General features: G+C 52.9%; 1 protein-coding gene across 4 annotated transcripts in view; it reads left to right on the top strand.

Moving 5' to 3' along the window:
• The window catches only part of NAP1L1 (nucleosome assembly protein 1 like 1), a 269,587-nt gene that overhangs the window by 134,028 nt on the left and 108,127 nt on the right, over positions 1 to 27,432 (top strand). For all 4 annotated transcript variants that reach the window (XM_069629373.1, XM_069629371.1, XM_069629370.1 and 1 more), the window contains exon 12: positions 26,415 to 26,534. In XM_069629373.1, coding sequence (XP_069485474.1) covers positions 26,415 to 26,534 — 120 coding nt within the window. The remainder of the gene's footprint in view (positions 1 to 26,414; positions 26,535 to 27,432) is intronic.

Genomic DNA, 27,432 nt, shown 5'->3' with positions numbered 1-27,432 from the left:
GTGGTCCAAGGGCGGCACTGCCAGCTCAAAGCCCTGCCCTTTGGGCTGAAGTCAGCACCAAGGGACTTCACCTGCCGGGCACTGGTGGCGGTGCAGCTGCACCTGCTCATCTAAGCAAAGTCAAGAGAACTCCATCGATCACACAGCGAAGACGGTCCACCTGCTCACGGAACTGGGATTCTTGATCAACTTGGTGAAGTCCCACTTAGAACCATCGCAGGACGCCCTGTTTCTGGGAACCAGACTCGACACAGTGGAACGGTTGGCTTCATCGTCGGAGAAGACGAAAGCCATCCTGGGCAAGGTACAACCGCTGACAATGGACACGGCCAGGATTAGGTTCCTCAAGTCCCTGCTCGGCATGTCGTCTTGCATCTACCTCGTGCGTCTGTGCAGATGCGGCCACTGCAGGAGTTCCTCGACGCCTATTGGATGCAATCAATGGCAGTTTCGAGGACAAGATCTCCCTCAACCACTTTCTGCCAAGCAATCCAGTTGTGGGTCAACTGCACGCATCTAGCGGTGGGCATGGACTTCCAGACCCCACCACATCAGGAAACGGACGACTGACGCCTACCTGGAAGGATGGGGAGCGCACACCAGAGATCATCAAGCAAGAGGCCTTTGGCTCCCAGAGGAGCAGTCACTACACATCAACGTCCTGGAGCTCCGAGCCGCGTTCTAGGCCCTCGGGTCGTTCCTCCCGTTCCTCAAGGGCAAGGTGGTGAGGGTCTTCACCGACAACACCAGCACAATGTTATACATCCGGGAGCAGGGGACACCAGATCCCCAGCCCTAGATCCCCAGCCCTATCCAAGAAAGCGCAGGATCTGTGGCACTGGGCTGTTGCCCACAGGATGTTCCTGGTACCCTTCCATTTGGCAGGACTCGCTCAGCAAGGAGCTGCGCTCTTGCCACGAGTAGGAGCTTCCCAGGATCAAGTGGATCTCCTGTTCCAACGATGGGGCAATCCCCCAGATCGAACTATGCACCACAGCGACAAACAAGTGCTGGAGGTACGCCAGCAGGTTTCCCCAGCTGGGGAGTATGGGCGATGCATGCTTTCCCCTGTTACGGCCTGTTCCTTTATGCGTTCCAGCAGTTGCTGCTGCGACTCATTGGTCAACTCAGTCCTGTTGCAGGATGATCCACGTCGCACTGGCGTGGCAGAGGCAGATATGGTTCCCGGACCTTCTGGACATGTCAGCATTCCCCCACCCAGTCAAACTGCTGACTGATGCAGATCTTCTCGCCAGGGAAGGAGGTGCCATCCTCCATCACAACCCGGGATCACTTAACCTGCAGGCCTGGCTCCTGCAGCGCTAAGTTCGGAGGGTACAATAGCCCGGCGGACTGCAAGGAGGTACTTGCAAAGGCCAGAGCATCCTTGAGTAAAGTGCTATGGGCACAAATGGAAGAGGTTCTGTCTGGTGCTGTGCACAGATCAACCCTTTGCAGATTACATCCCCTAAAGTGCTGCTGTACTTGCTGTCACTGGCCAAGGCGGGGCTGGCGCACGCCTACATCAAAATCCATCTGGCGGCGATCTCCTGCTACACCAGAACTCCGGGCGGTCATCTGTGGTCTCATCGCCTGGTGAAGGAGTTTGATAGGACTGTTCTGCTCGTTACCGCTGGTGAAGGCTTCGGCCCCAGCGTGGGAGCTCACCAGGCTCATGGGCCCGCCATTCGAAGCCTCTGCATTCGGCACGGTTCAAGTTCCTATCATGGAAGACCATTTCTTGTGGTCTTCACCTCCGCACGAGTGGGAGAGATCCAGGCCCTCTCCTGTAAACCGCCATATCTGACATTCTCCAGCATTGGAGCTTTCATGGATTCACATGCTTAGAATATTCCCTGTCGACAGACTGGGAACCCACGGTAAGCTTATAAAGCCTTTTCCCGTAGGAAAACGTTCAACACTTGTGTGTCCTATCTACGTCGTTTTGGGCCGCGCACGCCCCATTAGGACGTAGTGGTATAAATGCCCCGCCCCCGCGGCTCCCTTCAGATTTCAACCGTCTCCAAAGTGGGAACACATTGTGTATTTTCTACTTGGGTAGGTTGTGCTGTTGCAGTTTTTTCTCCTAATGTCGGAAAGCTCTGTTCCACCTGTGCGGACTGAAGGTCTACGAGGGGGACGGACATATGGACTGCATTTACTGTCTGCACCCTCATCACTCGGCTGACAAGTGCGACATATGTAAGGGCTTCTCCCAGAAGACTCTTAAGGATCGGAGTCGCAGACTTGTCGCATGGTTGAACGATGGAGCGGGGGCATACCCGCCTTCGGAAGCGGGCTCCACACGCAGCGCAGCCTCGGTGTCAAAATCTTCAGGGGTCCCACGCCGCTCATAGTCATCGGAACCACCGGTAAAGAAATCGCGACCGGTGGACATGGAATAGTCAGTAGGCCATTCCAGGGACTCTTCTTCGAGAAAGGCCTCTTCGTCGTCCTCTTCAGCGAGGAAAGACAAAAAAAATGGAAATCCTCCTCGGGCGATCGTCCTAGATCGACCTTGAGTCGAGAGACGGAGAAACGCAGGCGGAGTTCGGGAAAGGCGGGAGCAACGCATAAGCCTGCGCGACCACCACCACCACCGACGGTTGGGAAGTCGTCATCTACTTCTCTGCCGTCGTCGCAGTTATCAACCGGTCCTGGATTGCAGGCGACGGGGCCAACTATCGCTTCGTCGACGGACACCCCTCAAGAGGCCTGGCGTCCAGAGGTCTACGACCCAATTTTGCCGGACACTTCTACAGCAGGAGCCTTTGTCGGCATCCTTGGGAGACGAGGGTGAAAGGATGGCTGCCCCTGCAGACCTGGGGTTACAACTTACCACACCTTTCCCCGGGAGCATTCCGGGTTCTACCCCCCCCGCTCAACCCGCAGTAGTTTTTGTCATAGGAGGTTTTGTCCACGCTGCAAACGCTGCTGAAGACACTGGATGACAGACTGGCCCGAACAACTCCGGCCAGGTTGGTCGTCGATGACCCGGGCCCATCTCACCGCCCTCCACCTTTAACCCTCGCGGCAGAGCCTCCGGTGGCAAATCTCTCGGCCCCACGCTGCGAGGAAGGGGAACTGTTGGGATTCGGAATCGGGCAGCAGAGCGTCGTCTGTCTCACTTCCCCCTCCAGGGATCCGACTTGGGAGTCCGATGCGGAATTGGAAACCCAGAGGAGCCCGGCTCAGCCCTCTACCCAGACGATATTGGGTCATTCCACAACATGATGGCCAGGGCTTGCACGGAATTTGGCCTGGCCCAAGAGGAGGAAAAGGACTCTTCTGTTCGACCACATGGGTAAAAGGAGGTCCGTGTTTTCAGTGCCCATCCTAGATCATGTGTGGAAGGAAGGTCTTCAGACCATGCGTCACCCTTTCTCAGAGCGATGAAGGGTCGCCTAGAGAAAAAATTCAAAGCCCTGGACTCTACTCCCAAGTGCCTTTCCTCTCAACCAACACCTGACTCTGGTATCGGTGGCGAGAAAGGCAAGGGCTCAACACAAGTGTACAACCTCTCTGGAAAGTGATGCTAGACGCCAGGATGCGTTTGGCAAAAAGGTCCTGTCGGTAGGTGCTACCACAGTGAAGGCAGCCAATTTGCTCGCCATAGTTGCTAGATATGACAGGGAGATGTGGCATCGGTTGGCGCCCATACTCCAACACCTTCCGGATGAACATCGAAAAGCAGCCATGTTGCTGGTCAGGCAAGGTGAGGAGGCTTCGAATCACGCCATTAACATCGCGGTAGACCTTGCGGGGTCAGGGTTTAAGCAAGTGAACAACTGCGTAGTTCTCAGACGACAGGCGTGGCTAAAATGCACCTCCGGTCGGAAGTAGGTGCAGTACAAGGTACTGGATATGCCGTTTGAAGGAGACCTCTTCGGCGAGAATGTCGACGAAGCCCTGAAGGGCATGAAGGAGGACTCGGCGCGTTCCTTGGGGGCCCTCCAGAGTGGTCGGAGTTTCCGGTCTTTTCATCCCTTCAGAGGAGCTTTGGGGAATTCCAGATTTTCATCGAGGGACCGACCCTTCGGTAGGCCAGCATATTCCTCTCGGGGATACAGGCGAGCTTCGCAAGCGGCTAAATGTCGCCGGGACTACCAGGCCCCCAAGAAGAGAGCAAGTTACTCATCGACGAGGGATAAACAGAGTAAGGACCAGCAATGACAGGCATCGGAACGTTCTGGGGGCCAGAATGTCATGTTACATCAACGAATGGGAGCTGATAACAGATGAATGGGTGTTGGACACTGTAAAATAGTCATTCCCTGCAATTCAAGAGCAACCCTCCGCATATTCCACCGGCGTGTAGCTCAATCCCATCTGAGCATGTTGCTGCAGGAAGTAGCACTTGTGCTACAAAAAGGGGCTATAGAACTGGTCCTGTCGTCACAAAGGGGTCAAGGGGTTTATTCCCGATACTTTGTGGTGAAAAAGCCAAATGGAAAGTGTCGTCCCATCCTAGACCTGCGCGAACTAAAGTTGCTGAAAAACACAAAGTTCAAGATGCTCACGCTCCAGGAGGTGATCAGGTCAGTTCAAGAAGGGGCTTTTCTGGCGTCTCTGGACCTGCAGGACGCGTACTTCCACATACCGATGTGTCGGCGACACAAAAAGTACCTAAGGTTTGTGGTAGGGCAGACTCGCTACCAGTTCGCAGTTCTTCCCTTTGGACTGATGTATTCCCCCAGAACGGTCGCAAAATGCCTGGCTCCGGTGGCAGCCTGGCTGAGAAGGCAAGGCCACCATGTATACCCGTATCTCGATGACTGGTTGGTGAGGGGGGTCCTCCCCAGCGTCAACACACAGGAGTCTACAGGACACCATGAGCCTCTTGCAACGATTGGTTTGCAATAAGCTTCGAAAAAACCTTGTTAACGCCATCCAAAAGCTTGGTGTTTCTGGGTGCACAGTTCGAAACCCAGTTGGGGCTAGTCAGACCATCCCTCGACAGGATCACCAGGCTCAGTTGATTGGCAAGTCAGTTGAAAATCAATTCCAGGCTGTCGGTGAGAAAATATACATCAATCCTGGGAGCTATGGCGTCCTGCATTCCTCTGGTGCCCAACTGCCGCCTTTTCATGAGGCCAGTGCAACAGTTTTTGGCAGACCGTTGGACGCAGGCTCAGGGCCTCTGGTCAGACAGGCTGACCGTCGACTATCTCCTATCAACTTCGGTGGTGGAAGAAGGTTCAGAATATTTCCAAAGGGGTACCCCTACAGGAGCCGGAGTTCCGATTAACTGTGGTGACAGACGCGTCCCTAACTGGATGGGGTGCGCACATGGGCACTCTGCAGACACAAGGCCGTTGGTCTCAGAAGGAATTTCTCCTGCACATCAATTTTCTGGAATTGAGAGCGGTCCGCTGGGCCCTGAGGGCGTTCCTGCCTCACATCAAGGGATTCACAGTGAGAGTTCTGACGGACAACACCACGGCAATGTTTTACTTAAGGAAACGAGGCGGCACGCGATCCAGAACCCTCCATCGAGGCTCAAAGTGTGGCACTGGCCTCTAAAACACGATATATCCATTGTAGCTCATCACCTGCCAGAAGTGAGGAACGAGCAGGCGGACTCGCTCAGAAATATGGACCAGATTCACGAGTGGGAAATGGACACCGATCAATTGTCGAAGGGCTTTGAAAAATGGGGGCGACCTCAACTGGATCTCTGCCACGAAGGCAAACGGGAAGTGCGAGATGTACGCCAGCAGGTGGCCACAGGAAGATTCGGTGGGAGAAGTATTACTTCCCGTGGACGGGCAAGTTCCTCTACGCCTTCCCTCCATTCCCTCTGATACAGAGAACTCTGCAGTGGATACGCAGGTACAGGTGCCGAGTCATCTTGATAGCGCCGTGTTGGCCGAGGCAACCGTGGTTTACTGACCTGCTTCATCTGTCAGCAGATTGCCCGATAGCGTTCCCGAAGGTGCCCAACCTCTTGTCCCGGGATGAAGGAACAGTGTGGCATCACAACCCGAGCAGCCGCAACGTCACAGCTTGGCTCCTGACTTTTCAGAATTTGGTGCCTTGAACATTCCCTCGTACTGTCAGAAGATATTACAGGCTGCGCGGGCCCCGTCCACCAACAAGTCTTACAGGTGTAAGTGGAGGAGATTCTGTACATGGTGCCAAGGACAGGCAGGAGTGGAACCTCTGAGGGTTACTCCAGAACAGATTCTCCGGCATCTACTACATTTGGCGAAGAGTGGTTTGTCCTTTTCATCACTAAAGGTTCATCTGGCGGCCATCTCCAGGTTCACAAGAGGGAGGAAATCAATGCCCTTGTTTATTGACAGGGTAGTGAAACACTTCATGTCTATTCCAGACGTTCCCCCGGTTAAGCGGTTTCCACCGACATGGTTCTTGCAGGGTTAATGAGACCACCCTTTGAGCCGATGGCCAGGTCGTCTGAACTTTTTATCATGGAAAGTGGCTTTTCTAATAGCCATAACATCTGCTAGACGGATCTCAGTTACAGGCATTGGTCATAGACCCTCCATATCTCAGGTTTTTCAAAGACAAGGTGGTCCTGTCAACGAGTCCTCGTTTCTTCCCGAGTTCCTACGACTTATCATTCACCCATTGTCCTGCGCACCTTCGTCGCGACTCCCTCATCAGCTGCGGAAAAGGTCTTGCATACCCTGGTTGTCAAGAGCTCTAAAATGTTACCTTTATCGAACTCAACTTCGATCTACGCAGCAACTCTCCGTTGCATATGGGCCTTCGGCAAAGGAAAGGCAATTTCAAAACAAGGACTGGCCCGATGGGTCTCGTCGACGATTGCCTTCTGTCACTCAAAAGCGGGGAAACTGCTACAAGGATGTCGGAGCTCATTCGACCAGGGCGACTTCTTCGGCGTTGTGGGCGGGGGTTCCACTGACATATGCAGGGCGGCAGCATGGTCAGTGCCCCATACATTCACCCGCCACTACTGCCTCGACCGTCAGCATGCGGACGTGATTCAAATGGGACGAGCTGTCTTGTGACATCTTCTTTTTCAATAAGGTAAGTCCTTCTCTTTGAGGGTCTATGCTGGTTTGTATAGGAGATATATGCATGGTGGTAAACGCGTGTGTTTTATGTATGCTTTTTTTGCCTTATATAAATGTTACTTGGTGCAGTACTGTGGCATATTGTTAATTTCGAATCCTATTTGATTATGATTCGCCTTTTGCAGCATGGGGTGGGTGCTGGATTGCATTTACACCTCCTCCATTGTTTAAAGTTCACTGCTGTGCATTCTATTCTAAGCCTGTGAATCCATGAAAGATCCAATGCTGGAGAAGGGAATAGTTCTTACCTGTAACTCCATTTCTCCAGCTTTGGTATCTTTCATGGATTCACATGCTGTAACGCTCACCTGATTCCCGTAGAGGCGCCGGTCTTGACTGGGCGTATACCGTATCTTCAAAGGTGATGTGTAACACACGGCTGGCTCTTTGGGCTGGACCTCTGTGCACTGTATGTCTGGCTCGAAGGGTAAGATGTCTGCAGATAGAAATTATGGGATTAATGAACTGGGTTATTGAATGTCTCTCTTCTTCCCTTTCTCTTCTCCTGTAGAACCCCAAAGGTTAACGCTCTCACCTTAGGTAAGTGAACGCCGTGCTCCATCTGCCTCGAGGCAGGGTGCTGTAACCAGTTTCTTCACTGGATAAGGGGAGCAGGCCTCTTGACTTCAGAGGACTGCTGTCCGTCGTTTACTGCACGAACGGTAAGTTTCGAGTAATTCTAATGTCTTTAAAGTCTTTAGTAATGATGTCTCTTGTTTTGCAGGGTTCCGGCGATGGCGGATGGCGGGCTGAAGTGAGTTGAAGATGGAGCGCGTGTGATGAATAGAAGCGCCTGGAAGCACGTAAGTAAGCGCTTGTTGCCTGCTTCACGATGTGCTCTAACTGTCTTTTTATTTTGCAGGTACAAGTTCGGGGCGGCTGCAGGGTGCCGGAATACCCACTGGGTTAGTTGTGGAAAGGAGTAATGGCACGTGAGTATTAAAGTTCCCCAATGTCTTTAAACGCACCTTGTTTTGTCTTTCAGATGCGGGATGCAGCGCCGAAGGCCTCCGGAGCGTGCGAAGAGTTGGTAAGCTTTTCTTTCAGATGCCGGAATGCAGCGGGAGGCGTTGGTGACAGCCGATGGACCAGGTAAGTGAAGAGCTGTCACTGAAGACCGTAATGCTAACCTGTTCTGTCTTGTCTTTATAGGTGTTGCTGAAGACTGGATTCAGAATGGTAAGCCTTTTTCCTTAGGCCCACGATCAGATGCAGAAGACACGATGAGCGTTCTGCTGCAGAGGATGCAGAATAACGCAAAGCAAGATTCATCCATCGGGTATGGTTTAAATAGCCTCCTGTAGTGCTTAGGTATCTCCTTCCACAGCCACGCCTAGGTAAGAAAAGAGTTCCTGCTTTCCAGAAGAGTTCCAGTGTTCTGAATCTAGGGAGTGGCTCCTGCCCCACCCAACAGGAAAAGTAGTTCCAAACAGAAGAGGATCAGAGACTCAACTGGCAGGCAAGTAAGCAGCATGGTCTGCTGCAGGTAAGTCCACCCAAGCATTATGAGCCCGGCGCTTCCAGCGCTGGGACTGGGCATATTTATGAGCCTGGTGCCACTGGCGCCAGGACTGGGTCCAAAAGGTCCCAATTGGGACTGGTTGGCACTCAGAACCTGGGTTATGGATCTGCTTCCAAGGGAGTTGGGAAAACCCTGACCTTTTGGAAGCAGAGATCATGACACATGCACCCTCCGGCCTCCCCAAAATGCAATCCTCTTGTCATTTTGTTTCACCCCGTTCCACTTTGGAGGGGTCAATCTGAAGGGAGCCGCGGGGGCGGGGCATTTATACCACTAGGTCCTAATTGGGCGTGCGCGCGGCCCAAAACGACAGGACACAAGCGTTGCACGTTTTCCTACGGGAAAAGGCTTTTATAAGCTTACCGAGGGTTCCTAGTCTGTCGACTGGGAATATTCTAAGCATGTGAATCCATGAAAGATACCAATGCTGGAGAAATGGAGTTACAGATAAACTATTCCTTTCCACAAGACAAGGTAGTGCTGAGGACACACCCCTCCTTCATGCCCAAGGTGCTGTTGGACTTCCATCTCAAGCTTTTGGTGTTTATCGCCTTCGTCACTGGCTGAGAGAACTTTGCACTTGCTGGATGTGGCTAAAGTGCTTAATTTCTACGCGGACCACGCAAAGTTTGTGGAAGACATCACAGCTGTTTGGCCCTGTGAACCAAAGGAAGGTCCTCTCTAAGGCTTCCATTTCCAGATGGCTCTCTGGCTGCATCATGCACTGTCACCGGTTGGCAAACCGACCGTTGCCTGGCTGTCCGAGAGCCCATTCAACCAGAGCGATCGCTGCTACTATGGCGTTCCTGTCTGGTGTCCCTGCTGGACATCTGCAAGGCTGTGACTTGGAGGTTGACTCTCACCTTCACGAGTTTCTATTGTGGTGACTGGGATTCCAGGGAGGAGTCCAGATCAGCCAGGCAGTGCTGCGCAACCTGTTGCTTGAAGGTGAGCCTGGTGAGGTAAAATGGTTACTGAAATGCTTAATGTTGAGCCTTGCCACCTCCCATGGTTGTGCGTCTACTGCTATGTATGCTTGTATTCATGAGCATGTGAATCCATGCCAGACCCCATGCTGGAGAAGGAACAAGTTACTTACCTGTAACTGTTACCCACCATGGGTCTGGCATGGATTCACATGCCAACCCTCCCTCCAACCCCTCTGCGGCTCTTCTCTTGGTCCTACTGCCACCTACCAAATCTAAAGATGACTGCCAAAGGGAGGGGCTTAGGTAGAGGGCAGTCATTGGCTGGGGGGGCAGTATGACCCAGAGACCAGTGTTTGGATATTAGTATAAAAACAGTTTAGAAACGAAACAGATTTTTCTTTACCGAGGATTCCCAGCCTGACGGGGAATATTCATGAGCATGTGAATCCATGTAAGACCCCATGCTGGAGAACAAGTTACAGGTAAGTTGTTCCTTATCTCCTCGAGACTGTTGTCCCTGTCCGAGAAGGGGGGGTGGCAGTGGTGCAGAGCTTTCAAGCCTGGAAACCGTGCCTGAGAAGGGTGAGGCCAGTTCCTACGGGAAGGACGCCGACAAGGCAGATGGTGAAGAGCAACTACGGCACTTTTGAACGACAGGGCGTTGAGGAACCAGACACCACGCCATTTCTAATGCTCCAGTCGCAACCACCTGCACCACTGACTGGTCAGAGGACATCCTACTAGCGGCACACCCTGTGCACTGAGATGGACCAGGTTGCCCACGCCTCAACGGGCGATCCAGCACCTAAACCTTCATAATATCCACCAGTTAAGAGGAGACAAGTCCATCCTCCACCATACCCCCACCCGCCGAGGGACGAGACAGCCGGATACAGCAACGACTGGTATAGACAGTGACGATGTAATGGATCTCCCATTGCTGGTAGCCTTCACCTCTCCCCACCCCCGGACAAGATCAGCACCTTCCACGCCATGATCTCTAGGGCCTCAGCTGTTCCAGCTCAACCCTGAGGAAAAGAGGGAGGGGATTGCTTTATGAATGACAAGGCCAATAGGAAGACCATGCTCTCGATCCTGCTGTTGGACAACATTTGGGACGAAGGGTTTTCCCTCCTGAAGAACCCGTCCTCTGTGGAGAGACTGGGTTCCAGACTCTGCACCGAAGTGTCTCAGAGCACAGCCGTCCCCGGACTCAGCTGTGGGCAGGAAGAAATCTGCAGGGTCGGTGGCATCGACTTCCCCTTCCCACAAGACGGCGAGGGAAAGAAGCTAGATGCCATGGGAAGACGAGGTCATCTTGGCGGCAACAACCATTAAGGTGGCCAACGCTTTTGCCATCGACGGGAGCTGTCGTTTAACTTAATCCTGCAAGGTGGCATCGGATCATGCCATCACAGTGGCCAGACATCAACACTTTCCGCCAGGTGGGCAACAGCATTTGCCTTCGTCAGCATGATTGGCTCAAGGCCACCAACTTCCGTCAGGATGTCCAGATGAGGGTATTGGACAGGCCCTTCGGGGACAACTTGTTCTGCAAGACGGTGGACGAGTAGCTGCAGGCCATAAAGGCAAACGCCGAGATGGCCCATGCCTTGGGCACACTCTAGCAGCGACGGCTGTCCTTTCAGGCAAGTCTCAGGGTGCCTCCAAAGGATTCAGTGGCAGTTTTTCTTCCTACTGTCAAGCAACCTTTGTCCCAGGAAGCCTACAGGGATCGGAGCAAGGCTGGAGGAAATCATCGTTGCCAAGGTGGTACGGCCTCGGCGAAACAGGGCTGAACCAGCCGTGACGTCGGGCCTCCACATGAGCACCCCCGTGGGAGGCCGGCTGGCGAACTTCATCGGTGTGTGGATAGCAATCTACACCGACCGTTGGGTGCTGGATGCAGTGGCCCACGGACACATTCTGGAGTTCCAAAGGAAGTGTCCCCACTTTCCACCTGTATCCAGTAGAGAGATCCACATACCACAACTGCTTTTAGAGGTATGAGTGATGCCGGAAAAGGGCGCGATGGAACTTGTCCTGAAGAGGCTCAGGAGTATACTCGCGGTTCTTTCTCGTCTGAAAGAAGACTGGCAGTTGGCGACCCACCTTCTAGATCGCGCCTCAACAAATACATCAAGTCCCAGAAGTTCTGGATGGTTGCACTTCAGCATGTGCTGGGACAGCTGGAGGAAGATTTCCTTGTCGCTGCACTTGGCTTATTTCCACACCCCCATCCACAAGGGGCATTGAATGTTCCTGCACTTGGTGATCCTTGAACCACTATCCATGCAGAGCCCTTCCCTTCGGTTTGAAGTCGGCTCCAAGGGTCTTCAAGTGCCTGGCGGCGCAGCTGCGCCTGCAGGGGGCCCACGTATACCCCATCTGGACGATTTGCTTGTCCAAGCGAAGTCAAGGGAACTCTCCGTGGAACACACCAGGACCGTCCACCTGCTCACGGAACTGGAGTTCTCGATAAACTATGCAAAGTCTTGCTTGGTGCCATTGCAGGATGCTCCGTTCCTGGGGTCCAGGCTCAACACAGTAGTGGGCCTGGCCTCACCATCGGAGGACAAGATAGAAGCCATCCTGGGCAAGGTACAATGGCTGACCATGGAAGTTGACAGGGTGAGGTCCATAAAGTCCCTGCTTGGCATGATGCCATGCATCTACCTTCAGCTGTGCAGGCTGCGGCCGTTGCAGGAGTAGCCAATGGGCATTGAGGAACAAGTGTCAGGAAGCTTTGAGGACAAGATCGCCCTCAACGAGACATTCCATCGAGCAATTCGGGGGTGGGGCATCTGCACGCATCTATCGGCGGGCACAGACTTTCAGACCCAGCACATCAGATTGTGACAACTGACTCCTCCCTGGAGGGATGTGGTGTGCGCACCAGAGATCTCCACGCAAGAGGCCTTTGGCTACCAGAGGCGAAGTCTTTGCACATTGTGGTGGAACTCTGGGCCGTGTTCTCGGACCTTAGATCATACCTCCTGTCCGTCAAGGGCAAGGTGGTGCGGGTCTTCACTGACAACACCACCACAATGTTATACATTTGGAAGCAGGGGGGCACTAGATCCCTGGCCCTCTCCAGAAGTGCAGGATTTGTGGCATTGGGCTGTCGCCCAGGGGATGTTCCTGGTGCCCTTTCATCTGGCAGGAGTGAAGAACAATCAGCAGGGAGCTGCACTCTTGACCCTGCTGCAGCTCCCACTCGTGGCAAGTGATCTACTGTTTCGACGATGGGGCTATCCCCAGATCGATCTGTTTGCAACAATGACGAACACAAGTGCCGGAAGGTCGCCAGCAGGTTTCCCCAGCCGGGGAGCATGGGGCCGCATGCTCCTTCCCCCAGGGACGGCATGTTCCTCTATGCATTTCCTTTTTCGTTGCTTCTGTGACTGTCAATTCAGAGGGTCCTAGTGTAGTGGGAGAGATCCAGGCCCACTCCTGTAAGCTGCTGTACTTGACGTTCCTCAAAACAAGTGTCGAGCTGAGGACGCACCCCTCCATGCCCAAGGTGCCGTCTAACTTCCATCTCAATGAGCCCTTGGTGTTACCGGTTTTCTTCCTGTTGCCGCCTGAGAGGACTTTGCACTCGCTGGATGTGGCTAGAGCGCTGAAGTTCTACGTGGACCGCACAGTGTTTTCAGAAGACAGCCCAGCTGTTCTGAACTTTGGCTCTGTGAACCAAGGGAAGGCCCTATCCAAGGCTTCCATTTCCCAGTGGCTCTCCGGCTGCATAACCCATTGTCATTGGTTGGCAAACCGACCGTTGCCTGGCCGTCCGAGCCCATTCGACCAGAGCGAGTACTGCAAATACAGCGTTCCTGTCTGGTGTGCCCTTGCTGGACATCTGCAGAACTTCTACATGGAGGTCGACGCACGCCTTCACGAGATTCTACTGCGTAGCCCGGGATTCCAGGGAGTCGAGAGTTGCACAGGCGGTGCTGTGCAGCCTACTGCTCGAAGGTGAGCCTGGTGAGGAGGTAAAAGATGCTTAATGTTGAGCCTTGCCACCTCCCGTGGTTGTGCATGTTTACTGCATGTGTTTATTCATGAGCATGTGAATCCACGCCAGACTCCATGCTGGAGAACAGTTTAAGGTAAATAACTTCCTTATCTGGAGGGTTGCCCAGAGCAATGCCAGAAGTTGGAATAATTTCAATCCTTCCAGCCATCCCCTTTTGTTTTGCATGGAATGATGGGAACCAGTTGGTACAATATCCCAACTTTAGAAGTCCAAACGTTAAAATGGACCCCGGTGCCCAAATGTGTCAGGATGTAACGGCTTCTCACATGTATGCAGTGTTTCGAACTCATTTCTGCAACAATTTACCAGTAGATCTCCTTTCTTCCAGACCAAAGGCAAATCCCAGGGTAGCTTGCCTGATCCAGGTTCGACGAGGCGAGTGCCAGACAAAGGGACTTTGGTCCCAATGGTCCAATGGAGGGGATGACGGTCACACTACTTGCTTATCCCTCCCTCTGCTTTTCCCAAATGTCATTATTTGATTTAATGTACATATAGCAATTGTGCTTTGCATATACAACATGAAACATCGGATAAAAAGGAATAAAAGATGTACATGAATCAATACATATAGAGATAAAAGTACCTGTCATAAATCGCTATTTTTTTAAAAAAGTACTTGGTAAACCTAGTTAAAAGCAGTTTAACCTTAGTTTCAAATATTCACTAATCTCTTTGCAATTCCAATAAAATGTAATCCTAAAATGTTAAATTGGAATATTCTCCAGCATGGGGGTCTGGCATGGATTCACATGCTCATGAATATTCTCTATTGTCAGGCTGAGGATCCTCAGTAAAAAAGGTTTCCGTTTTTAGGTTCTAAACTGTCTTTCTCATATATATGACTGCCCTCTACCCAATACCCCTCCTCGCACCCATCTTCAGATTTTTACTGCGTTTTGTGTTCTGAGTTTTTCATGCTTTTTAAAATGGAAAATCCATATTTTTGTTCGAGCCAATGTGCTCCATAGTCTAGTCATCCAATTAACGGACACGTTGTTTGGCATCTCATTGCCCCTCAAGGTAACATCGATCTTCTTGGAAGCTTCTAGAAGACCATCGGGCCTACACTGCGCCGGACCATGCCAGAGCAGGACAGCTCTTCCCTCTTAAAGCTCTGCTCCAGTTTGAGGAATGTTTTCACTGACAACATTCCAAGTGCCTGTACTGCCTACACCTGACGCACAAGGAAGAAGATTGTGAGATCTGCTGTGGCTGTTGCAAGCGCATGAAGGATTGACATGTCCCACTGGTGATGTGGCTTGCCGCCTCTTGCGTGGGTCACAGCGGCATGCCTCATCCAGATCTAGCCAGGGCGGGCTTCCGAGTCCTTTGAGGGCACTCATCTGTGGGAGCCCAAGACTAGGTCAAGCAGAGTCTGCATCCGTCGGTGTCGCCACGCAAGCAGGTCTCGCGACAGTCAGAGACGAAGCGCCTAATCAGCCTCAATCTCCTGCCATTGCTCCAGCGCTCCAAAAGGGAGTCTGCTACCCCTGGGAAGCTGCGATAAGCTGGAGAAGGCCAATCGGGGCCAGGTGTCCAACCTGCCGGTTGAGGCCCGGGTGATCCAGGCCAAATCGTCCAATAGAGCTGGTTGCTGTCGGGCCTTTAAAAGGGGCTGACTCACAGTCCAGGGTACCTCGGTGGTGGTCAGGGTGGCTCTTCCTCCCAGGTGGGAGACTTTGGCCAGACCATTGGAGAAGACGCCAGAAAAGGGGATGCTGGACCTTAGCCCAAAGCTGACTCCTCCGCACCCAAAGGGGGGAATCGGGGGAGGGGCACAGAAGAGCTCCAGGGCATGGCTATTTCTTTGTCTGACAAGGAAGACCTAGTATCCATCTGCACCGTCTTGGAGGAGGGTGGTGACTACGATGAGCATGTCTGAGATGCCTGCCAGAGGAGACTGTCAGTGACTACATAGGCGGTGGGCCCCACAGCACGGTTCCCCAGGCACCTCCAAGGGACCTGTTGCTTGATTTCTCTCGTCCCTCCACACACTGGTGAAGAGGATGCTGACGGCAACACCAGGGCCACCACCGCTGAAGAAAAGGAGATGCCCTATGCCTCTGCTCCCACTGCCCCCTAGGGATATGGGGCGGGCACTGGCTAATGCAGAATCTCTCCACCCCAAGGGCTTCTCTGCCAGACTAAATTGGATCCATCCACTCATGATTGCCTGTACATTGGAACTCTTCAAGCTCACCCCAGAAGAGGGCTTCCTGTATTGGTGCCAGGAGGCAACAAGGAAGACTATTCTGTGGGTACCACTCCTGGACATTTGGGATGAGGGGCTGGTGCTGCTGAAGAAACCCGGCGAAGAGTGACCGGCTAGAAAAATACCAAGTGCCAGAATCTGCACCCTAATGTCTGCGGTCAAAACCACAGCCTCTCTGCTGAAGCTAGGAGGAAGTCATCAACCTCGGTCCCCCTTGCTCCCCTTCGCCAGCAGGTTTTCCTAGCCGGTGAGCATGGGGATCAATTCTCCTTCCCTTGGGAAGGCCTGTCTGTACGCGTTCCCTTCGATACTAGGAGTCATCAGTCAACTCAGACGGTGCAGGATGATCCGCATTGCGCCAGCGTGGCCGAGGAAAATCTGTAGCAGACCATGTTGGTGTCACCTCAGTCAAGCTGCCAGTGGTCAGATCTTCTTGCCAGAGAAGGAGGTGCAACTCTGCACCACGACCCAGGGTTGCTGAACTGAAGTCCTGGCTTCTGCAGCGCTAATTTGGTGGTTATGAGTTGCCGGCAGACTGCCGGGACGTCCTCGCCAGGGCCGACTTTGAAATGCTTCCGCCACAAATGGAAGTGTTTTTTGTGACTTAATGCCGGTTGCAGAAGATTGAAGGTCATGGCCCCCCTTTCTTCTGCATGGGGTCTGGCATGGATTCACATGATCATGAATATTCCCTGTCAGGCTGGGAATCCTTGGTGAAGAGAATCAGTTTCACTTCTGAACTCTGGTATCTGGGTCATACTGCCCCAGCCAATGACTGCCCTCTACCTAAACCCCTACTCTGGCAGCCATCTTCAGATTTTTACTGCATGGTCAAGTGTTGGGAGTAATCGTGCTATAGCTCTCAAGCCTTTACTGTGATTTTTCTAAGTTTTACTCTATTTTTCCAGTCAATCGAGCCTCAAGCTCCATCTTCCGATTAACGGGGACCCGTTTTCAGATTCTTCAGAGCCCCTCAAAGTTACATTTTTGTTGAATTTCTTCTTGGAGGATTCCAGAAGCTTCTTCAAGGCCTAGCCTGCGTGGACCTGGCAGAGAAGGAAGACTCGATGCCTCTGTTCAGGATTTGTCCAGGATGTGGCTTGCAGAACATCTACTTGGACAGGCCTTCCATGTATCTCTGCTTTCTGACCAATCGCTGGTGGAGGATGACTGCGTTTTGCCAGGAGATGGTCCCATGCACCATGAAGGATCGGTGCAGGCATCTCTCGAGTGGCTGCAGGCCAAGGCCCCTGCTATGACTGAGTCCTGGTAGCATGCATCCCCCAGCCACCAAAGAAAATCTGAGTTCTTCTAAGACCTTTGAGGGCCCCCCGGAGGCCCAACAGAAGGCCAAGCACCAGAAGTCTGGGGGAACCAGGAGTGCCGGTGCTACAGGCTCTCCAGTGGCCAGGACTGGCACTGCGTCCCCTGCACCTTTGAACATGAGCCAACGCTCCGGTTCAGCGAAGAGGCAGTCTGACCACCCGGGTAAGCTTCTGGACAAGCCCGTAGAAGGCCAAGGGGAGCAGGGCTCTGACCCACCCTACCCCCCCACAAGGTGAAGGCCCTTAGCTCGAACAAGGTCATGCAGGTCCTGATGCACCCGGCGAAGCCATCCATTGGTGGCGTCCCTAGCTAAGGCAGCGGGTTCGCAGGGTACAGCCTAGATTAGTTTCCCTGCCTGGAGGGAATCGGTCTAGCCTATTGAGGTGATGCCTGTCATATCCCTGAAATTCTCCCCTGGTCGAATTAAAGGGGCGGTGAGGAACAGTAGTCCTACAGGACAAATCTCCTCTGTGGAGGAGCTTTCCACTCTCTAGACCACTTTGGAGAAATTTGTCGAGGCCAAGGCCTACGGGAGGGACCCCAACGAAGGAGACGTCACGAGTGGCGATGAGACTAGAAGGAGCAGGTCGTGGAGGTGTTGAACCCTACAAAGCTGCCACTGTTGCCACCTCAACCCCATCAGACATTTCAGTGGACATTCTCCAAGCACACCACACCTTGTGATCAGTCAGATGAGGATGCCCCTTCTGGAAGATCCTGTGACCATCAGGGCCGCCTCTACCAAGAGGAGAGTGCACCCCTCCACATTTTCACCCATTGTCCCTCCCCTCAGAGGATACGGACCCAGACACCGCAACCACAGGTGCGGATGACTGATTAGACAGCCCGTCTCCACCACCCAGAGCCTCCCCGTCCGACATGGGCTCGTTCCGTGATCTCTGGGGCCTCGGACCTGTTTCAGCAATGCCTGCGGGAAAGGAGTGGTTCCTATACAGAGGAAGTCCATGCTGTAGATTCCTGTTGGATGACATTTGGGACAAGGGTCTGTCCTTATGAAGAATTCATCATCTGCCCCGGTGAAGAGGGACCGGTAGGTGCCGGCTCTGCACCTAAGTGTTTATGGTCCCAGCCTTCTGCAGATTGGGTAGTTGCGGCAGCGAGGAAGAAATACTCTGGCTCTGCAGTATCAACAAACTCCCCTCCCCCCAGACAGCAAGGGGAAGAGGTTTGACGCCATGGCACGACTAGTCATCACATCAGCAGTGATGGCCAAGGAGGCCAATCCCCTTGTGGCGCGCTACGACAGGGAGCTCTGGTTTAAGATCGCGCCCCTGCTGGACTTCCTTCTCGAGGGCGGAAGTGTTGCCACAGTGGCCAGACATTGCAGATACAGGATTTCACCAAATGGGCAACATAGTTTGCCTTCGGCGGGGATTTGCCAGGAGGTGCAGTCGAGGGTATTGGACATGCCCTTCGGGGATAATTTGTTCGGTAAGACCGTGGACCAGTCCCTCCAGACCATCAAGGCGGCTACCGAGACAGCGTGTAAAGGTTTGTTCAAGGGCTTTGGCGGAAGCTCGTCGTTCCATCAACCGTCCCACTCTTCGGCCAAGAAGGCCTACAGGGGCTGCAGCAAGGCCGGAGGTGGTCACCGTCAAGGTCCCCCACGGCGAAGCAAGATTGAACCAGCCGCAATGTCGGGGCAACCCAGTGGGAGGCCGGCTGGCCAACTTGGTCAACGTGTGGAAGTCCCTCTCCACCGACCGTTGGGTGCTGGATGCTCTGGCCCATGGAAACACTCAGTAATTCCATGAAAGTGTCCTTGCATACCACCTGTGGCCAGGCAGGAAAATCATGTCCCCCAGCTTTTGCTGGAGGTGCGGGCTCTGCTGAAGGGCGCTATAGAGCTTGTATCCGGTGTACTCTGTACTTCGTCTTCACGAAGACAGTTGGTTGGAAGTCCATCCTGGACCTCTGCCGTCTGAACAAGTATATCGGATCCAAGAAGTTTCGATGGTCTCCCTTCAGCACGTGCTAGGACAGCTGGAAGGATTTCACTGGACTTGGAGGATGCCTACTTTATCCCCATTCACAAGGGCCACCACAAGTGTCTTCCCTTTGTGGTTCAAGGCCAACACTATCAGTTCAAGGCCCTTCCCTTTGGATTGAAGTTGGCGCCAAGGGTTTTCACCAAGTGCCTGGCGCTAGTCGAGGCACAGCTGCATCGGAGTATCCACATTTATCCCTACCTGGGCGACTGGCTCATCTGAGTAAAATTGTGGGAGGCAGTTGTCGCGCACACAGCGGAAACATCCAGCTGTTAATGGAACTGAGGATCTCAATGAACTATGCAAAGTCTTGCTTGGTACCATCGCAAGCCTCACCGTTTCTGGGGTCTTGACTCGGTATCCTGCCTGGCGTCTCAGTCTGAGAGGATAGCAGCTGTCCTGGGCAAGGTACAACAGCTGTTAATCCTGAAGATCGCAAGAGTGAGGTCCGAGTCCCTTCTCGGCATGTTGTGCATCTACCTCATTCGACTTTGCAGGCTGTGGCCACTGCAAGAGTTTCTCGACGCCCGTTGGATTCAGGTATCGGGAAGCTTTAAGGAAAAGATAACTCGACAAGGATTTCTGTCGAGCAATATAATATGGTGGTGGGGAGTTGTACATCTGTCGGCAGGCGCAGACTTCAGACCCCACATCACAAGGAGACTGTCACAAATGACTCCTCCCTGGAAGAATGGTGGCATGCACACCAGAAGTCTCCACGCAAGAGGCCTGTTGCTACCGGAGAAGTCGTTGCATATCGACGTACTGGAGCTACGGCAGTGTTTTGGGCTCTCCAGTCTTTCCTTCCCTTAAGGGCAAGGTGATACGGTCTTCACAGACAACACCACCACAATGTTCTACATTCAGAAGTAGGGGGCACCAGACCCCAGGCACTCTCCAGAAAGGGCCAAGACATATGGCACTAGGCTGTTGCCCAGGGGTGGTGGTTCATCCTGCCAGATAAAACGGGAGTGAGGAACATCGCCGACTCCCTCAGCAGGTAGCTGCGCTCGTGCCACAAGTGGGAACTTCAGCAGGACCAAGTGAATCTTCTGTTCCGATGATGGGGCAGTCCCCACATTAATCTGGTTGCTATGACTAACACCAAGGGCTGGAGCTTCGCCTGCACGTTTCCCCAGCCTGGGAGCATGGGGGGGGGGGGGGGGGCACGTTCTTTCCCTTGGGACTGCCTGTTTCTCTATGCATTCCCTCCCTTGCCGTTGCTTCTGCGACTCATCGGTCAGCTCAGACGGCCCAGGTGCAGGAGGATCCTCGTTCCCATTACTGGTCTCTGGGTCATACTTCCCCAGCAAATGACTGCCCTCTACCTAAGCTCCTCCTCTGGCAGCCATCTTCAGATTGTGTAGCACGTAAAGTGGCATTTGGACCAAGCAAAGAGCTGCAGAGGGATAGGCAGGAGCATTTGCATGTGAATCCTGCCAGACCCATGCTGGAGCACAGCTACAGGTAAGTAACTTGTTCTTTCTCCAGCAATGGGGTCTGCCATGGCTTCACATGCTCGTGAATAAAGAATGCATAGCAGTACACACATGCCCACGGGAGGTGGCAAAGGCTAAACATAAGCATCACTTACCTACTCACCAGGTTCACCTTCAAGCAAACGGGTTGCGCAGCATTGCTTGGCCGACGCTGTACTCCTCCCTGGAATCCCTGTCGACGCAGAATCTTGTGAAGGGGTGCGTTGATGTCTAACGGGCACACCAGACAAACGCCCTAGTTGCAGCGATCGCTCTGGTCGAATGGGCTCTTGGACGGCCAGGCAATGGTCGGTTTGCCAACTGGTGACGACAGGTGATGCAACCGGAGAGCCACCTGGCAATGAAGGCCTTGGAGAGGGCTTCCCATGGTTCACAGGGCCAAAGTTTGTGAAAAGTTGATGTCTTCCAGAAACTGTGCGGTCCACAATCCTTAACCAGACGGTATAACCATAGCAACAACCACCCCAGAGATCTGGTGTAGGAGGAGATGGCTACCGGGTGGACCTTGGAGGCATGGGCCAGTCCAGCCTTGGCCAACGACAGCAAATATGACAGTACCTGCAGAGCCATGACTCGTAGAGGATCGATTTTCTGTGCACTGCACAACAGCAAACCTCTTCCATGTATGTCCATAGCATTTAAGAGTAGACTATGCCCCTGAACTCTAATGCTGCAGAAGCCAGGCCTGCAGGTTCAGCGATCCTGGTTCGTGGTGCAGAATTGCGCCTCCTTCCCTGGCGGGGATATGAGAATACTGGAAGATTGACTGGAGGGGCTGCTGACATGTCGAGGCTCTATATCTGCCTCAGCCACGCCAGTGTGACAAGGATCATCCTGCACTGGGACTGTCTGAGTTGATTTGACTAGTCCAAGAAGCAATGGTGGGAACGCATACAGAAACAGGCCGTCCCAGGGGAATGAGCATGCATCCCCATGCTCTCCGCCTGTGTAAACCTGCTGGCGAACCTCTGGCACTTGGTATTCATTGCTGTCGCAAATCGATCTGGGATTGCCCCATCTGCGGAACAGGCGATCCACTTGGTCCTGATGAAGCTCCCACTTTTGACGACACAGCTTCCTGCTGAGTCTGCGAATGTTAACTCCTGCCAGATGAAACTGGATGAGGAACGTCCCCTGAGCGACAGCTCAGTGCCACAGTTGCTACCCCTTCTTCCTCATGTAGAACATTGTGATGTCCGTGAAGACCTGCACCACCTTGCCCTTGAGGGACCAAAGGAAAGACATGAGGGCCCAAAACACTGACTGCAGCTCCAACACGATGTGCAACGTAGTCTCTGGTAGCCACAGGCTTCCGGGACGGGGCTCCCCATTCTTCCAGGGAGGCGCCTGTTGTGACAGTCTCCTGGTGAGGTGAGGTCTGGAAATCCACCTACGGGCAGATGTGCATGAACTCCCCGCCACCATATCGCTCTACGGAAAATCTCGGCTGTGATCTTCTCAAAGCTTCCCAACACTTGTATCCAACGGGCGTCAGAACTCCTGTAGTGGACGCATCCGTAGCCTACACAGCCAAATGAGTGTTTTTGCATATCATACTAAGCAGATTTGATGGATCTCACCCTTGCAATCTTCAGGGCCAACAGCCATTGTACCTTGCCCAAGATGGCAGCTATCCTATCCTCCGACTGACGGGCACGACACTGAGTCGGGATCCCAGAAACAGCGCGACCTGCAATGAGTCGAGTAGTATTTTGCATAGTTCACAGAGAACCCCCAGATCCGTCAGAAGGCGGACAGTCCTTGCTGCGTGGTCTAAGGCAATGTCCTTTGAGCTTGCCCGAATGAACCAGTTGTTCAAGTAAGGGTAGATGTGGATCTCTTGTAGACGCAGCTGCGCTGGCGCCAGGCACTTGGTGAAAACCCTTGGTGCCAACTTCACGCCAAAGGGAAGGGCCTTGAATTGGTAATGCTGTGCTTGAACCACAAAGCGCAGAAACTTGCGATGCCCCTTGTGAATGGGGATGTGGAAGTAAGCATCCTCGAAGTCCAGCGACAACAGTCCCCTCCTTCCAGCTGTCCAAGCACATGATGGAGTCACCATCCGGAACCTTTAGGACATGATGTATTCAGACGGAGGTCTAGGATGTGCCTCTGGTCTTGCACTCTGGAGACCCGAAGCCTCTTTGGGACCCTTCAGCATGGCCCACACCTTCTGCAGCAGCTGAAGGATGTGGTTTTCCTGCCGGGCCACCAGTGGTATTGCGGGACACTTCCATTGAAATGTCTGTCCGTGGGCGAGTGTCCAGCACAAGTCATGTGATGGTCTTTACATGCCGATGAAATTTGCCGGGTGGCAGCCCAACACCACAGCAGTTCAATTACTGCTTGGATGTCTAAGGGCTGCCTTCGGGACCCTTGCAACAACGTGAAGGCCTTGGAATGGCCCCTGTTCTCCTGGGCCGACGAGTGGGAGGGTTGACAGTAAGACGAGGCACCTCCACTGAAACCTTTGAGGATTTGCTGCCTGAGCTCCAAGGATGGCCATCGCTCCTGAAGCGTGCCAATGCACGAGCAGTCTTGGTGTCTGTCTTGATGGCCTGAAGAGACTCCTACGGCCTTCCTGAACAAATTGTCCTTGTCGAAGGGCATGTCCAACACCCTCAACTGAACGTCCTGACAAATGGTGACTTTCAGCCAGCCCCGTCGACTAAGGCACACAACATTGCCCATTGGCTGAAACCTGTCAGCGATGTCCGTGGCCACCGTGATGGCATGGTCCAACGCCACCTCGCCTTCCTGCAGGATCTCCAAAGCTTCCGATCTCTTGTTGGGAAGGAAGTCCAGGAGGGGAGCGATCTTGAACCACAGCTCCCGGTTGTAACTCACCACAATGGGAAGAGCGTTGGCGGCCTTGATGATCGCTGCCAATATGATGACATGTTACCCCATGGCTTCCAACTTCTTGCCGTTGCTTGCCAGGGGGGTGGAGGTCACTGAAGAGGAGCCTGAAGTCTTATTTTTGGCTGCTGCAGAAACCAGAGTCCGGCGACGGTTGGGGTCCACAAGCACTTGGGCGCAGAGTCCAGCACCCTGTACTTCTGGTAACTGTCCCTCTTCTCTAGGGCTGTGGAAGGGTTCTTCATGAGGACCAACCCCTCGTCCCAAATGTCATCCATCAGTGGGGCCGACGGGATGGTCTTTCTCTTGGCTCTCGTATAGGAAACCTTTCTTCTCAGGGACGAGCTGGAAGAGCTCTGAAGCCCAGGAGATCATGGCATCAAACAAGCATAGCTTGTCGGGTGGCGAAGATCTGGGAGGCAGATGGGAGGTCCCTCCCACCTGCTGTCATTGTCCATGCCAGTTGCTGTGTCAGGATCAGTCTAATTCCTCAGGGGCGGGTGAAGGGTGGCAAGGAGGTGGAGGGTGAAATGTCCTTCTTGGTTGGTTTCACTTCGTCTGTACCAGTGCCATGGGATGGGCCACCGGTGCAAGACCTTGTCTGGATCTCTGAGACTAGAGTATGCAAAACTGAGCATGTCAGCCGAGATCTCGAGGTGGCTGCTGAGGCAACAAAACCGGTGACTGGCACAAGCTGGTTGCACAGGCCCCCATCGCCCTGCTGTCTCCTCGTCGTTGCCTTCATCAGAATCCTTGCCATAGGGCCTGCTCAACCCAATTCTCCTCCTGGATGGTCTGGAGGCAGATAAGCTCCTCTGAGATCGTGCCCTGGAGGACTACCAGGCCTGCCCCACCCCCTCTGCAACCAGAGACGATGGTTTCAGTGGAATGGCTGGCATCGTCTCCACCGGTGTCTTCACAATGGGCTGAAAGGAGCACTACCTCCTGGCAGGCACGGATACGCTGGCCTCAGTGGGTGACATCACCACCCCTTTGATGGAAGGCTGGGCTTGCGTTGGATGTACCTGGGCCTTCACGGTCTTGGTCTAACCTGCAGCCTTAAGGGAAGGGTCAGTGCCCTGCTCCCCATTGGCCTTATCTGGTGGGCCGGTCTTGGGCTTCTCCTTGAGCTTACCTGGATGGTTGGACTTCCTCTTTGATCACCAGCCAAAGCTCGGGATCTTCATCAAAGCCGCTGTACTTGCCTTGGCCGCCAAGGAGCCTGTCGCAACAACTCTTCCAGTGACAGTGTACTTGCAGTGCTCGGACTTTTGTTGGGCCCAGTGGGAAGAGCACCCTCAAAGGTCTTAGACCACTCTGTTTTCTTGGTAGCAGGGGTGGCATGCTGCAGGGACCCACCCAGAGCAGGGGCCTTGGCCTGCCGCCACTCCTTGAGCCACTGATTAAAATCCTACAGCGTGCGGGGCACCATCTCCTGACAAGTTCTCCACGTGCATTGGGTCTGGGTACAGCCAGTAGAGGCACTTGGAATGCTTGTCCGAGAAGACATTACGCAAGCCGCACTCGGAACAAATCTTGAAAAGGGAGCTGAATCCTTATCCTCCGAGATGTCCACGCCGAGTAGGCCTTGAAGAAACTTCTGGAATAAACCACAAAGAAACTTGACAATTTGCTCTTGAGGGGCAATGAAGAATCAAACGGGTCACTGTTAATTGGAAGGTAGATGGCTGGAGTGCAAAGCTTGACTGACCGAAAAAATAGTGAAATCTTTGAAAGCGCAAACCGCAGTAAAAGCTTGTGAGCTAAGCACAAGGGCTCCCAACACTTGAAAGTGCGGTAAAAATCTGAAGATGGCTGCCAGAGCAGGGGCTTAGGTAGAGGGCACTCATTGGCTGGGGGCAGTATGACCCAGAGACCAGTGATTGGTTGGTGGGAGAAGGACAGTTCAGAATCACAACCTTTTTCCTTTACCGAGGATTCCCAGCCTGACTGGGAATATTCATGAGTATATGAATCCATGCCAGACACATGCTGGAGAACAAGTTGCAGCTAAGTAACTTGTTCCTTATTTGATTTTTCCGTGAGACCACGGTGGTGGTGCTGCTGACACACCCCTCCTTGGCCAAGGTTCCGTCGGAATTTCATCTCAAAGAACCCTTGGTGGGTTTTTGGGGTCCCCTGCCAGCTGACACAACTTTGCACGTGCTAGATGTGGCTTGAGTGCTAAAGTTTTGTGACCCCTGGGAAGAGTTCCTGGAAGAATTCTCATTGAACTTTGGCCCTGTCCAAATCTTCCATTTCCTTGTGGCTCTCCGGCTACATCACTCATGGTCACCGGTTGGCAAACCGACCACTGCCTGGCTGGCAGTCGGAGCCAATTCAACCAGAGCGACTGCTGCAATGACTGCCATACTTGTGTGGTCTGCCCCTGCTGGACATCTGCAGGGTTTCTATGTGGAGGTGGACTCGCACCTTCACACAATTCTACTGCATCGGCAGGGATTCCAGGGGGTGTCAGTCGGCCAAGCAGTGCTGCGCAACCTGTTCGCTTGAAGGTGTGCCTGTTCTGGAGGTAAGAGTAATTGCTTCTGTTAAGCATTGCCATCTCCCATGGTTGTACAATGTTGTACTGCTATGTATTCATTCATGAGCATGTGAATCCATGCCAGACCCATGCTGACGAACAATAGTTAAGTAACTTGTTCCTTCCTGTTGCATGCTTCATTTCCATCCCTTTTTATTGTATTGTTACAAATTTGAAGCCGTTATTGCTCTGCCACACCTCCCCCGGAAGAATCCACATCTAAGGGCTTGGGTTGGCCAAATACTGAGAATTGCAATTTATTGATTGAAGCTGGTCAGGGTGTTAAGCTTAGTGTCTTGTTTTTTGCGATTTATGGTTGCTCAGTTGATTTAGACTTTAGAATACATTGTGGTGTGCTGTAAGGATACCATAAAATGACAGCTATGAAGTTATACATGGTCTCTCTTGTACAGGATGATGAAGCTGAAGCAATTCTAGCAGCAGACTTTGAAATCGGGCACTTTCTACGAGAACGTATAGTCCCTCGATCCGTTTTGTACTTCACCGGTGAGGCTATTGAAGATGACGACGATGTAAGTAAATGCCTTAATGGCTGCACCTTCAGATCATGCTTTCAGGTTCTTGGTTTGCTAGATCAAATGCCTAATGTCTAGAATGGATTGTTAAATACTGGTATTTGATGTGGTAGGAATGATGGCTGTGGATGGTGTGAAGTGTTGTGGTCACTGGGTTCTATAAATCACCATCATTGGGGACTTTTAGAGGGTGGTGCTTGTTGGAGACGACAGGGTAGCCATTTGGGCGGAAAAGCAGTGATTCTGGCCCCTGCCCCGACAACACATTGCCCTTCATTTGACAGGCAAGTCTCCGCAGACCACGGGGCATAGCCCTGGAGCATGCTAGTGAGGTTTGAGGAATCTGCCTACTAACCAACCTACTCTACTTTGATTTCCAAAACTAGAACAGCATCTTGTCTCAACCTACGAAAATCATGCACCTCATTCCAACACTGCCAAACATCTCTTAACCGCTCAAGTCTTCTATAAACTGTGCCAGAATCCTCTTTGGTCTCCAACTATGCTTTCTGTTCTCTCGACAAGATCATTAATGCTACCAGGACTCAATGAATGTCCTCTCCACATCTACTTCCTCAGTCACCAGCTGGCTAGAGATGCACAACTGGGCCAGATGTAAATATATTTGCCTGGTTCACAAATCTATCCACGGTAAGGCACAACTGTTATCCTCTATACAACACTCAAAGCTTCTTGTAATCTCTGCTATGACTGGGGGGGAGGGGGCTCCTCGACCCCTGTGCTTCCCATCGCTTCTGCTCTTTGTTCTTGCCTGGAATTCTCTTCCCCGGACATCTGAGAAATGGCCCACATTTGTTCAAAACCAAACAAGCCTCCCCCCCCCCCCCCCCAAGCCTCTGAGTTACCCTCTAACCCGCCTCTCACTTTTCCTCAT

This window comes from Ambystoma mexicanum, chromosome 12 (assembly GCF_040938575.1).
Source record: "Ambystoma mexicanum isolate Mex_15411 chromosome 12, UKY_AmexF1_1, whole genome shotgun sequence".
In the NCBI taxonomy this organism is placed as follows: Eukaryota; Metazoa; Chordata; class Amphibia; order Caudata; family Ambystomatidae; genus Ambystoma; species Ambystoma mexicanum.
Note: the sequence above shows the minus strand (reverse complement) of the source record. Positions and strands in the feature narration are given on the sequence as shown.